The sequence below is a fragment of the Anolis carolinensis genome, chromosome 1, assembly GCF_035594765.1.
Source record: "Anolis carolinensis isolate JA03-04 chromosome 1, rAnoCar3.1.pri, whole genome shotgun sequence".
Classification (NCBI taxonomy): Eukaryota; Metazoa; Chordata; class Lepidosauria; order Squamata; family Dactyloidae; genus Anolis; species Anolis carolinensis.
This window is the reverse complement of record NC_085841.1, coordinates 231,532,559-231,545,412: the sequence shown is the minus strand read 5'-3', so window position 1 is coordinate 231,545,412 and position 12,854 is coordinate 231,532,559. Positions and strand designations below refer to the sequence as shown.

Sequence of the window (12,854 nt, the reverse complement as noted above, 5' to 3'; positions counted from 1 at the left end):
GGTCCTCAACCTGTGGATCCCCAGATGTTTTGGCCTTCAACTCCCAGAGATCCTAACAGCTGGTAAACTGGCTGGGATTTCGGGGAGTTGTAGGCCAAAACACCTGGGGACCCACAGGTTGAGAACCACTTGCGTAGAAGAAATAGCTTAAAGGATTAAATGAAAGTCTGTTTTTAATTAATATCCTGAGATTGTAACACTTAAGAAAGCTGAAGTAGAATATTGATGCTACCTTGGCCTGTTCAGACTTTACTGTGATCCATGAATTGGAAGACCAATTCATATGGGTAGATATGGATAATTGAGACCTCTAGACAAATAAATATGAGGTCACAAATGACAAACAACCCTCAATTCATCAGTCTAAAGAGACAGGACTGGGGAACCATGAACTTTTCATAAATACTATTCTTATCCTTACTTTAGCCCAATGTTATGCCTTGCCTAGTATTGTCTTTATTCTTGGGCTGAAAGATACTTGGAACTGATATAACTGAGCTCCGTTCTCACATCACCTATTGACAGATCTCTGAGAGCAGCTATCAAAAAGTGAGATTTATATTTAATTTTAGCCTCATGCAATCGGTGCATGTTTATGTTAGGATTGCACTGCCCATGTAACTAGAATATATTTTAGGCACTGAGACTGACAGACTAATCCTCTTCATTTAGCTGATTCATTATTGTAGGATCACGTGGTTTCAGAGTGACAGAGGAATGCAATTTTGTAATTTGCTTAAAAAACTATAAATGAAGGAACTAAAGAAATGATCCATGCATACATGCTAATGTAAGCTAACTAACCAAGTTGGAAATAAGGCAAGTCATCAGGAATTAATTACTTTAGGGATTATACAATAACATTGCAGGGCAGTGACGCAGAAGAATAATAGACGGAGAGCTAGATGTTAAAGCTCCCAGCTCCCTCAAACTGTGATGAAAAATGTACCAGTCATGATCTCAGCCAACTTATTTCCATTAAGTACTGCTGCTGTTGTTGCTGCTGGTGGAGCTAACTATTGGCAATAAAAGTTGATGGATCAAGTCAAAGGAAGAGGGACATCAGATTCCCCAATGGCAACTTATGTCTGCTAGACAAACTTATCTGTCTCCTGTCTTATGGTGAACTTGTTTGTGATGGCAGGAAACAGCTATACACCTATACATGCCCATGTGCTGTCCATCAAATCTGGCTTATGCTCCAAAGACCACTCTTTCCTTTTGTATTCACAAGAAATGTAGATAGAACATTTACCTCAAATCATAATGTGAAAGAAAATATGGCAGATCCTATTAGGCAGGTACTAATGCACAATCACCATAGTAATTGCATAGCTATGTGCTGACTCTCAGCCTAGTACCCCTCAATTCCAACTAACTGGGAAGCAGCTACTGTGATGCCAGACAGGCCCTATATCCCAGGATCTGATCCCAGGTTTTCTGCTTTTAAATGAATTATATACTACCGGATAATGTGGGATAAACAGACAACCTGGGATCAGATCCTGGGATCTAGGGCCTGTCTGGAAGGGCCCTAAGTTGGGAGGCATCACATTAGTAATGGAGGCTCAATCTCCTGTCATCTAGAAAGCAGCTGGGTGGAAGATGTTTTTTATGAAATCAAACAGAAAGAAGAGATCCAAAACACTGTGGACTATTATTCATCTCCCATCACCCAATATAGTTAATTTTAGAACTTATCAGTCTAATATCATCTGGAGGGCCACAAGGTTCTCACGCATTCTGTAGTTATTATATGGTTCATATGGGTGAAGGGAAAGCTTATTAAGTATCTAACTTCCCTACTAGTTGCATAAATCACTGGATTGTCCCTCTTAGGAGAACATATCTTCTCCGTTGTAAGACATGACATCATTTTATTGCTGCCACTTTAGATAGTAAGCCCCTCTTAATGGAGGCTATCTCTGAATAAACATACCTAAATTATGCAGCTCAATGTAACAAATTGTTGGGGCAGAATTGGCAAGTGACTTCCATAGTAATTGAAATGTTCATAGATGCCTCTATAACAAATTTTAAAGGTTCCCAGAAAATCAATAATCGCATGGTTTTGTGCAATATCATTATCACATATTGCACATTTAAAGTCGCTTTCATTTTTAAGAAACTGAAGAAGCAGTCTTTTCAGCAAAGGATAGTTTTCAGTGGCAAGATAATTCCTCAAAACAAAAACATTACCATATGAACTGGTTCTAAATTTTCATGCATCCTTGGAGGCCTGAACAATATCTGGATGAGTGGGTTTCATACCATTGAGTTATTAACTAGCAATTCAGTGAAGCTACTGGAGTGCTACCATCATTTCATATTTATTCTTTTATTTACATTGTATTTGATTATATTTTTCATTAAATATACCAAGTCTACCTAACTCCATTAAGTATCCATAGAAACCTTGTCTTCTTATTAGTTTCATTATGAATAGCAATACAAGTGTTTTATCTTCATATTTCATATAACACATGGATACCTAAGATACAAGAAGTGAATATTTGTAAATATCAAAAATATTCCTTTAAACATGCCTTGTTTTATACCATACAGGAAAAGGCTAGGAATGGTATACGTATGACAGTTCAAAAGCATAATTCTCTACATAATCACTTTGGAATAGGGGAGAAAAGAATATTGAAAAAATATATTTTTAAAAATGGTTGAGGAAGAACATGTTTGCAAGTGTCAGGAGAGCCTGCCAATGCACATCTTGGATGGATGGGTATCACTGCAATTCATGACATATTCCATGCAAAATCAGTATTAAAAAGTAGCTTTTTTTGCACAGGAAACAGCATTTTATGCATGGAAATAATAGTTTAATGCAAAGCTATTAAGTCCTGCATAGAAAATGTTTTGTGCATAGAAAAAAATGCAATTTCTGCACGGGAATTAATATTTCTGCATTGAATACTGTTTTTACAGAAATTAAATATGTGCACATTTTATGCAGAACAAATCCACAAATACAGATGTTTTCTGCGTAGTAATTTATTTTTGCATTGATTTTTGGATGCAGAACATGCTGTTTTCTGCACAGAAAATGCCATAACAACTACCTGCAAATTTTGTGCCATATTTGAAATTACTCCTAGCCTTCGAAAACTACTTGGCTTTTTGAATACCTTCTCACCGCAAGAATAAATTTTCTGAAATTTGCTATTGCTACCTTTAAAAATTTAATGAAGAATTGCATTTCTATTTTGGAGTAATTCACATCCAATAAAGTGAGATGCACCAATGAATTAATATTATGCATGCACGGGATGGTGTTATATAGGATATAACAGTTTTCCTTATTCACAATATTTCCCATGGCTATGTTGCTAAGAGGAAAGGAAGCATTAGGCAAAGATTTCTATGATGCTTCCCAAACAACAAAATTAATATAAAACTTTGGAAGAACTTGATCCCCATTTTCAATGGGCAGTCTCTGAGTTCAGCACATGATTCTACTCTCTGACATAATTGAATAACCAACCAAAATACTGAAACTTTTCCAGCAAGTGTGTTCAGTTGAAATAGCTCACGCTTCATTCAGCTTCACCATAGTGGGAAAGTGGGCAAGGTACAAAGTCATCAGGCATTATGGGATCCAAATGTGTCCTGATTTTGGGACATTGCTGATTTAGTCAACACTTCAAAACATCAGCCGAGTGCATCCCAGACATCCCTGTTCTCCAAATAGATAAGACTGGGATAAAAGAAGACTTCATGTTTTGCCTGTGTTGCTCCGAATCAGCACGGATTTACCAGTAACATTGTCTACCTACCCACCCCCACTTAACCCATTTTCTACCCGTTTTTTCTGCTGTGAGCAAGGGCCCTGAATTTCCCTACAGTCCACTTAAGCTGGTTCAAACATAATGCATTCTCTGATTATTGTAGTATCACTGAAATAATAACATGCATGTGCAAATGAAGAAGCACAGAGTAAATGCAAGAGACATTAATTTTACCTCATCACACTATGGTTTTCAATTGAGTCAGTCCATATATTAATGTGTCAGGAATTATCTGAGAAATTATTAAGCATATTTTCAAAAAGTAATGAATGGATGGAAGTCTCTTGAGGAATATCTGCTGAAAGTTTGAATTGTGTCATGGCAATTTTAAAGTTTTATGTATGGCCCATTCAATTTCACAGATATCAAATGACAAACAAGCCATTGAAGTATGATATGCAAAACCTGGAGTATAGCTCATTATTTCAAAAATACATGTTGTATTAGGAACACAAGCAAATAATCATCTGTGGTCTATATTGAGGATATAAATGATGTTTCACACATAACATTGTGGGTGTTTACTAGTTCATAAGAATAAGAATTTGATTTTGAGAGTCAGTGAACTGATGAGGTGTTAACAATACCTGTGGGATCATGCAATGAGATTGCCAAGAAACCAAGCTGTCAAGAGGCTATCAAGATATAAATGTATCTGTCGGCATAGAAGATGCATCATTTGAAAGAACCCTACAGATAAATCACTGTCCAATCCACAGACACTGTTCTTTGTAGGAACCTAGAAAGCTGAATATCCTTAACAGTCAATCAATGAATACATACAAAATCAGCTCAAGGAAAATCTTTCTACAAATCTGTTTTTGCTATATTTGACAAACAATTTTGTTCCTGCCAGTTTGAGGATATTCCCCTCTGCTTCTCTAAAGATGCTGTGGAGCATGAATAGAGCAATCAAAGTAATAGGAATTGGGTTAATCAAGGGAAGTCGTGTCAAAAAAGAAATGAGAAACTGTGAATAAGAACAGGCCTCCACGAATCAACTCTCACATGAAAGTACAGCAGCATGCAAACCTCTTCAAATCAGCAATGGATATTTTCAAACACAAACACACTGCCTTTTGCTTAGAATTAGAAGGTAAAGGTAAAGGTTTCCCCTGACGTTAAGTCCAGTCGTGACCGACTCTGGAGGTTGGTGCTCATCGCCTTTTCTAAGCGGAAGAGCCAGCGTTGTCCATAGATACCTCCAAGGTCATGGAGCGTTGTTATCTTCCTGCCAGAGTGGTACCTATTGATCTACTCACATTTGCATGTTTTCGAACTGCTAGGTTGGCAGGAACTGGGGCTAACAGCGGGCGTTTATTCTGCTCCCGGGATTTGAACCTGGGACCTTTTGGTCCTCAAGTTCAGCAGCTCAGTGCTTTAACACACTGTGCCACCAGGGGCCCTGCTTAGAATTATATCAGTAAATAAATATCTGATATTACACAATCAACAACACTTGGCAAATGAGGTACTGCTGATAGCTCACTGACATCTCTGCTCCAGAGAGTATCATGGCCACAAAACAGTGAACCAGATCTGAATGTTAAGCACAGATGGCCCTTTGTATAAACAGATACTGAACTGAAACCATGGATTTGACACATCAGAGCTTGAAAATATTAATTTGGAAAATCCAAAAAGCAATCTTTGATTTTGCCATTTTATATAAGGGACATCATTTGTACACCATTGTATATAATGGGATGTGAGCATCCATGATTATTAGTGTTGGGGAGGGTGGTCCTGGAACCAAGCCCAATTCAATACCAAGGGAACACTGTAGTTCTCTGCACACACCGTTTTATAAGGGGTATCATAGAGCTTAGAAAGCTTACTTTGGACTACGACTCCCACAGCCAATCCAGAACAAGCTGTGCAAAGTTCATATTCGCAAAAGGGGAGCATGGATGTAACTACATCTTCTGGACTTTTATGTAAGCAAAGTCACAGTAGTGTCATGGGTTCCACTGGACAATGAGTTCTGTTGTACAATGGACATCACTGTGTTATTGATTCCATTGACCACATTCCATATTGGGGTATCTCACATAGTGACCTGTGCCACATCAAGGCCTTCCATTATACAACCCGGATTGTACTAGTATGCACAGTCATAATTCACTACAAGTGTTGTATATTATATCATAGATAGTAACATTACAAATTGTAACCTCTGATTCGAGATATCCATCTGTGCTTTTGTCATTCAGAACAACCCAAACATCACAACACATTTCTGACTATTGATGATCTTTTCGTGTCTGACCAGCATTCGGATATTTTATTTTTAAAAGTTGCAAAGAAATGCACCATAGAATAAGCTTGTGTGTAGGAGCCCCCGGTGGAGTAGTGGAAAAGCCTTGTGACTTGAAGGTTGGGTTGTTGACCTGGAGGCTGCCAGGTTCAAATCCCACCCGGGGAGAGCCCGGATGAGCTCCCTCTATCAGCTCCAGCTTCATGCGGGGATATGAGAGAAGTCTCCCACAAGGATGGTAAAAACATTATAAAAAATCCCATCCGGGCGTCCCCTGGGCAACGTCCTTGCAGACGGCCAATTCTCTTCACACCAGAAGCGACTCAAGGTTGCTCCAGACACAAAAAAAAGCCAAAAAAAAAAAAGCTTTTGTGTGTGTTTGTATATTTTTGATTTCTTCAAAATGATACACTTTTTCTTGTGTGACACAGTTTTAGCAGTCAGATTAGCCCTAATACAAGCATGTGGGAATTTTCTACAGGTTGAATATTCCTTATATGTGTTCAGGAATCCTGCCAAGGAGTTGTATACAATCCTGTCAAGAAACCTGTTAAATTATCAATATCTGTATGGAATTAGAATCAGTGGGAAAGGCTACACAAACATCAAAAGAGCACATATTTTAGACTCTTATAGTTAGTTTCTAAAAAGTGAAAGGACTTCCTCTGACATAGCCCAAAGGCATAATTTTCAGATCTCACTGACAACTTTTGTTTTCTTTCATCTTTCTTTCAGTGTTGTGATAGTTTCCAACACTTTATTTTTTGAAAGTTACAAAATAAATCAAAATCTCCAACTGAGCCATTCTCTATTAAAATAACAAAAAGTCAAATTTGAGCTGAAACCAGGAACACTTTGTAGACACAACAATAACTTAAACAAATGAAAAACTTTGGAAAAAGTAATAACATACAGAGTTCACTGTGCAAGTGAATTCCTGCACTATGAGGAAAGAAAAGGGTGTGCTTCTGGCATTTCTTGTCTCCAGACCTTTTGTACAAAATGTAACAAGTAAGTCGAGACAAGGAAGATTACTCTGAATAGTAGTGAAGGCAGTACAGCTTTCCTGATTTCTCCAGCTAGATGAATCAATACAATAGACAAATATACAGAGAGCATGTCTTCACTGGCCAGAAACCTCATATTGGGCCAGAAGCTGTTCTTGGATGTCCACATAGTATCAAAGGTCTTCTAGTTCATAGCATGAAGTAAATCTGGTTAACCTGTTTTTACCCCATATTATCAGAAGTCAGGACATTCTCCAAGTTCTGCACTTCAGGGTTGTCAGCAAAGGTGCTCTGCAATGGCCAAGAGTTCTGGCTGGCTGCTACAGTGACAAAAGACAGCAAAGGTAAGGATGGCTCACAACTTGTGGTCATTGCCAGGAACCTTTGCTGACATCTGTGCAGGTGCTCTTCCTTTCCGCAAACTGCATGGCCACCTTAGCTAGTGTCTCAAAACCACCCAGGACTAGCCAAGTGTACTCCAGAGCTCCCTAGCCAGCTGCCATGGTGTCAATGGTCAGCAACAGTAAGATTTGGGGCAGTCTGGACTCCATCTTATTTATTTATTTATTTATTTATTTATTATTTCGATGAATAATTGATAAAAGACGACCTGGACTGATTTATGGCTAAACCATGAGGATATTGGATGAATGGATTTTAACCATATGTTTTTTATATTTTTATAATGTATTAATTGTTTGTAATGGATTTTATTTACTGTTATGTTTATTTATGTGTCGGCATCGAATTGTTGCCAGTTGGGTACGCTGCCCTGAGTCCCTCCGGGTGAGAAGGGCAGGATATAAATGTTGGAAATAAATAAATAAATAAATATATTCTGCTCTTCTCACCCCGAAGGGGACTCAGGGCGGATCACATTGTACACATATAAGGCAAACATTCAGTGCCATATAACATAGAACAGAGACAGACGCAGAGGCAATTTAAACCTTCTCCAGTTTCCTGAGGCTATGCTTGATTCTGGCCACAGGGGGAGCAGCTGCTTCATCATCCACTGCGATGGCAACTTCCTCATTCCAACGGCGGCTGGATGATTTTATGGTGTCGTAAATTAGCCTCCCCACATATAAGTGGTACCTAAATTTCCTACTTGATAGATGCAACTATCTTTCGGGTTGCTTAGGTCAGCAACGAGCAGGGGCTATATTTTATTTTTAATTATCGGGTGCTCACCCTGACACGGGCTGGCCTCGAACTCATGACCTCTTGGTCAGGGTGATTTATTGCAGCTGGCTGCTAACCAGCCTGTGCCACAGCCCAGCCCCTTGCTGCCATAGCAGGATAAAAACAGACAGTGTAGATGCTTCTAGGACTAATCCGAAGTACTGTATTGGCATTCCAAACCAGCTTTCAATATTATGGCTAGGGCCATAATGAAAGTTCTGCCATTCTCTAAGCAGCACACAAAAGTAGTTGCACCACTGATCAGACTGTCACACCAAAACGCCATTTATTTACTTATTTACAGTATTTATATACTGTCAATCTCCTTGTAGTGAAGAAGTTGCCATATTACATCTCGGTTCATCCACGTAAACATCACTAGTTCTGATTTTCTCCACAGATTTTACTTTTAAAAAGAACCTTATAATGCACTTCAGGCTACATTTTGAGTCAAACCTGTTGGCAATATGAATCCATCCACTAATGCCACACAAAGTGCTTCATCGTGCTGTTGACAAGAAATACAGAACAGAAGAAAGGAACAGCTGGATCCACAGTCTCTTTCCAATTGTTTATCCATATCTTAGTAATTGGCAGTGTTTTCTTGTGCATCTGTGCAAAGTTATTTTAGTGTTCATATGTGTAGCACTACTTGATTTACTGTGTGATTGGACTACAGAAACATTTCAATTACCAGTCAGTTTTGTTACTGCATCTATTGTTTAATTCAAGTAATAACAGCAGCAAGCAATTACAAACACTGCTGGTAACACTTTCATGTTTCCTCTCATTCAGAGTAACATGAAAATGCAAAAATAATGAGCATTCTCTTAATTATCTCTGATATAGCCTTGTAAATATTGCTGAAGAAAATCGCAAAGGGAAAGTTCTTCTATGTTTTAAGACTTTCTCCTCTCCTCAGTGGGGCGTCTTCAGACAACTACTTTGTTGTTCTTGCTCTATCCCCTGTGGAATTAGTAGATTTGTTATCTACATAATATAAAAGCAAGCAGCATATGGTTTTGTTAACATCACCGTAATGTCACAGCTCAGTCTGTCACAATATGAACTCCTTCTGAGCTATTTCTTTGAGTAGAATATGCAACAAGAAATAAGAGTAAGGAAGACCATCACCTCTCATAATTGTTTCATAACTTTCAGCTGTTTTATCATTTCTGCAATGGTGAATGTGTGCATTTCTGTTTTGGTGGCTTCAAATGTTAATATTACCTTTGGCTATAACTTCTACAATGGCAATCTGTTGCCTTCAGAAATTAAAAGATCATTCCATCTTGATGGAAAGTTTTTTTTCTATCAGTAATTGGCACCATGGCAGCCTTTAAAAGAATTTAGAAATTAGAGACACTGTTTGAAGACCAAGGAGATAAGGTAGAGCTGTCTTGTTTTTATCCCTTCAAACCTTGCTATGTAACTGTTTAATATTTAAATGAGGCATAATTTAAATAACTCTTTCTTTGTATATACCTGATGAGAGCTGCCCACAGTGTGCTCATGAACCATTTTGTGCACCTTATTTTCAGTAACGGGCAAGAAAGGGGTAGTTTGTTGAATTGCAGATGGACATAGCACTCTATAATAACAATGAGCAGCTGTTTTAGATATCACTGGAAAATTAGCAGCTGTTTTAAACATCACTGGTCTCCAGCCTCATCCTCAAGTCCTTGATCTTTGCTATGAGCCAATAATGAGCCACTCTTTGCACATACAACATTGGCAACTGAATCATAGCGAAGAATTATGCCAGCAGAAGTCCCATCTAGGTAAGAATACACACATGGAAATCTGCCTTGATATCCATGGGGCTTCAGCAATGTTCTACTTTGTCATTTCCACATCAGTGGTTCTCAACTTGTGGGTCCCCAGTTGTTTTGGTCTTCAAATCCCAGAAATCCTAACAGCTGGTAATTTCTGGGAGTTGTGGGTCAAAACACCTGAGGACCCACAGGTTGAGAACCACTGATGTGGAAAATCTGGTTTTTGTTTATTTGTTTCACATTTGGCCACTCCTATAAGAATTGACCTCTTCAACTGTCAGCAGTAGTTTATCTGCTCCAATCTACACGGATATTTGATGAATGCTTTTCAATAACTATGACCAGAATTTGCTTGGACTGTTACAAATATCTACAATAACACTTTCAAAATTGCTACCTATTCAAAATCTCTATGTAGAAACCATGAAAGTCCTTAAAAGCCCACTTGTCGAGAAGCAGTTGCTGGGATTGATGATATATTCTGTTCATCGAGACGTGTCTGCCTGAAGTTCCCACCCTTTTTATGCAATCTCCAGCACAAAGAAGATTTGTATCAGGGGTCCCTTTTTCTGCCTATCTCATCACACACATTTTCTGTGAATTTGTAATCCATATCATATTAATTATTGTGTATGAACACTAGCAGCATCCATGAAAGGTAAAGGTAAAGGTTTCCCCTGACGTTAAGTCCAATCGTGTCCGACTCTGGGGGTTGGTGCTCATCTCCATTTCCAAGCCGAAGAGCCGGCATTGTCCATAGACACCTCCAAGGTCATGTGGCTGGCATGACTGCATGGAACGCCGTTACCTTCCCACTGGAGTGGTACCTATTGATCTACTCACATTTACATGTTTTCGAACTGCTAGGTTGGCAGAAGCTGGAGCTAACAGCGGGCGCTCACTCCGCTCTCCGGATTTGAACCTGGGACCTTTCGGTCTGCAAGTTCAGCAGCTCAGCACTTTAACACACTGAGCCACCAGAGGCTCCTTACATGCAAACACACTCCTAAAAACTTCCCACTATTAACATTATTTAGTGTTCCATTAGGACAACTACATTCTTTAATGCATACATGTGCCCCTCTTCTCCTTCTCCTTTTTTTTTTTTTTTTTGGTCTTTTGGAACCTATGCACAAACATCTCTTATTTTGAAAAGAATTAAACTTGGCATTTTTCTATGTTAAGTGTTTTCCCATGAACATTTCTGAAAGCTTTGTGTCTAGGTCTTTTCATTTAAAAATAAAACAAAACTAATGTACTCTCAAATGACAAGTCCAACAACTTTTGGAAGAAAGTTCCACATAAACAAATTGGATGTAGGATCATCATACAAACACGTTGATTTGTAAGCTCATGACATGCATCCCTTAGAATCTGCAAGATTTTAGTTACATTTTCCAGTGATTTTGAATTACAATTATCGTGTGGGTTCCTCCTCTGCCCAATAATGTCTTGAATTATTTTGTATAGTTCCAACTCTACCCTCACTCTTAGTTTATTTCTGTTGAGGTTTAGGACTAACCCTCCCTCTTCCCAGTAATGACCAAATGTTAAAGATATTCTTACCTACTTCTGTTGCTCCATTGTGGAAATGCACGAGAGAACTCCAAGCCAAGGCAGAAACAAATAAGAAATATACGTGGAGCCATGGGGACTGCTGCATGTTGTTCCACATTTCTGTTATCCATACATGGGTAATTCACAATGAACATGAGAAAATTTGAGCTTTATCCATACTTGAGTACTTTACTTCATTCTCCTTCAACTCTCTGTCCTTTAGGATTGACTGTATTGTTGGTTTCAACTTATCTATCAAGAATCTTCCAACCCCATATGCAGTTACAAGCCAACACCCAGATCAGTAAAAAAAAAAAATGTGGTCTACAGTCCAGCTGTTTGCAGACCAGCTGTTCTGAATCACCACACACACACATAGAGCTATTTAGTTCTTCCTATTCTACATGACGCTGACAATCTCCTTGCATTTTTCATAAAAATAGGATTGCAAAGTGCAGTACTTTAAACTAGAGGAAAAGTGATGTTTATAAAAGATTCAAATTTTGAGATATGTTGTTTACGCAGAGCATTAGGAATACATTCATCCATTAGTGTTCCCAATTTATTTCTAATGCAAGTGTCTGTAGTGAGGTAACTGTGTGACTATTAAATCCAAACAAAAATCATAGCAGTGCAGGAAACAAATGAGTATTTTTTCCAGGTCTATAAAAGAGTTATTTGACTGTCAGTTCACAAACTGACAGAAAAATTCTTACCTTTAAAAATTAGAATTGATGTTGGGCTATGAAAACAGAGTGCTTGTCTTGATGCATCAGCGAGATATTACAACTTTAATAAAATCTCTGTGTAATAATATTGTTGTAAAATACTTGAGTGCATAGATATAAATCTTTGCTTGTTTCAATCACAATTCTAGAAAAAAATCAAAGAAATTCAAGGAAGACATTTTAAAAGGTTTTTTTCTACACTGATTTTGAGCGTTTTGCTCATTTTTTTCAATATTTTGAGGGTATTTTTATATGGCAGAGCATTTTGGAAACTGTTGCTTGTGCAGAAAAATGTTTTTCATTAGAACAACACTGTCAAAAATATCAAAATATGTAAGTAAGTAAGTAAACGTTTATTACGGTCAATGACCAGCTCAAATATCAAAATATGTTTCTCATGACACTGGCTGGAATCCTACTGAGGATTTATAATAAAAAGAATAATAAAACTTTTTTTATATACCGCCCTATCTCCTCGAGAGGACTCACGGTGGTTCCCAACATAGCAAAGAAATCATACAACAAATTAAACATAATAAAGAATA

At 38.0% G+C, this 12,854-nt stretch overlaps 1 protein-coding gene across 1 annotated transcript in view; it reads right to left on the bottom strand.

Moving 5' to 3' along the window:
• The window catches only part of LOC103279158 (von Willebrand factor D and EGF domain-containing protein), a 368,122-nt gene extending 355,658 nt beyond the window's left edge, over positions 1-12,464 (bottom strand). The window contains exon 1 of the mRNA XM_062966717.1: positions 11,591-12,464. Within this exon, the coding sequence (XP_062822787.1) occupies positions 11,591-11,699 (109 nt within the window). The 5' untranslated portion in view covers positions 11,700-12,464. The remainder of the gene's footprint in view (positions 1-11,590) is intronic.
• Between the last annotated feature and the right edge of the window lie 390 nt (positions 12,465-12,854).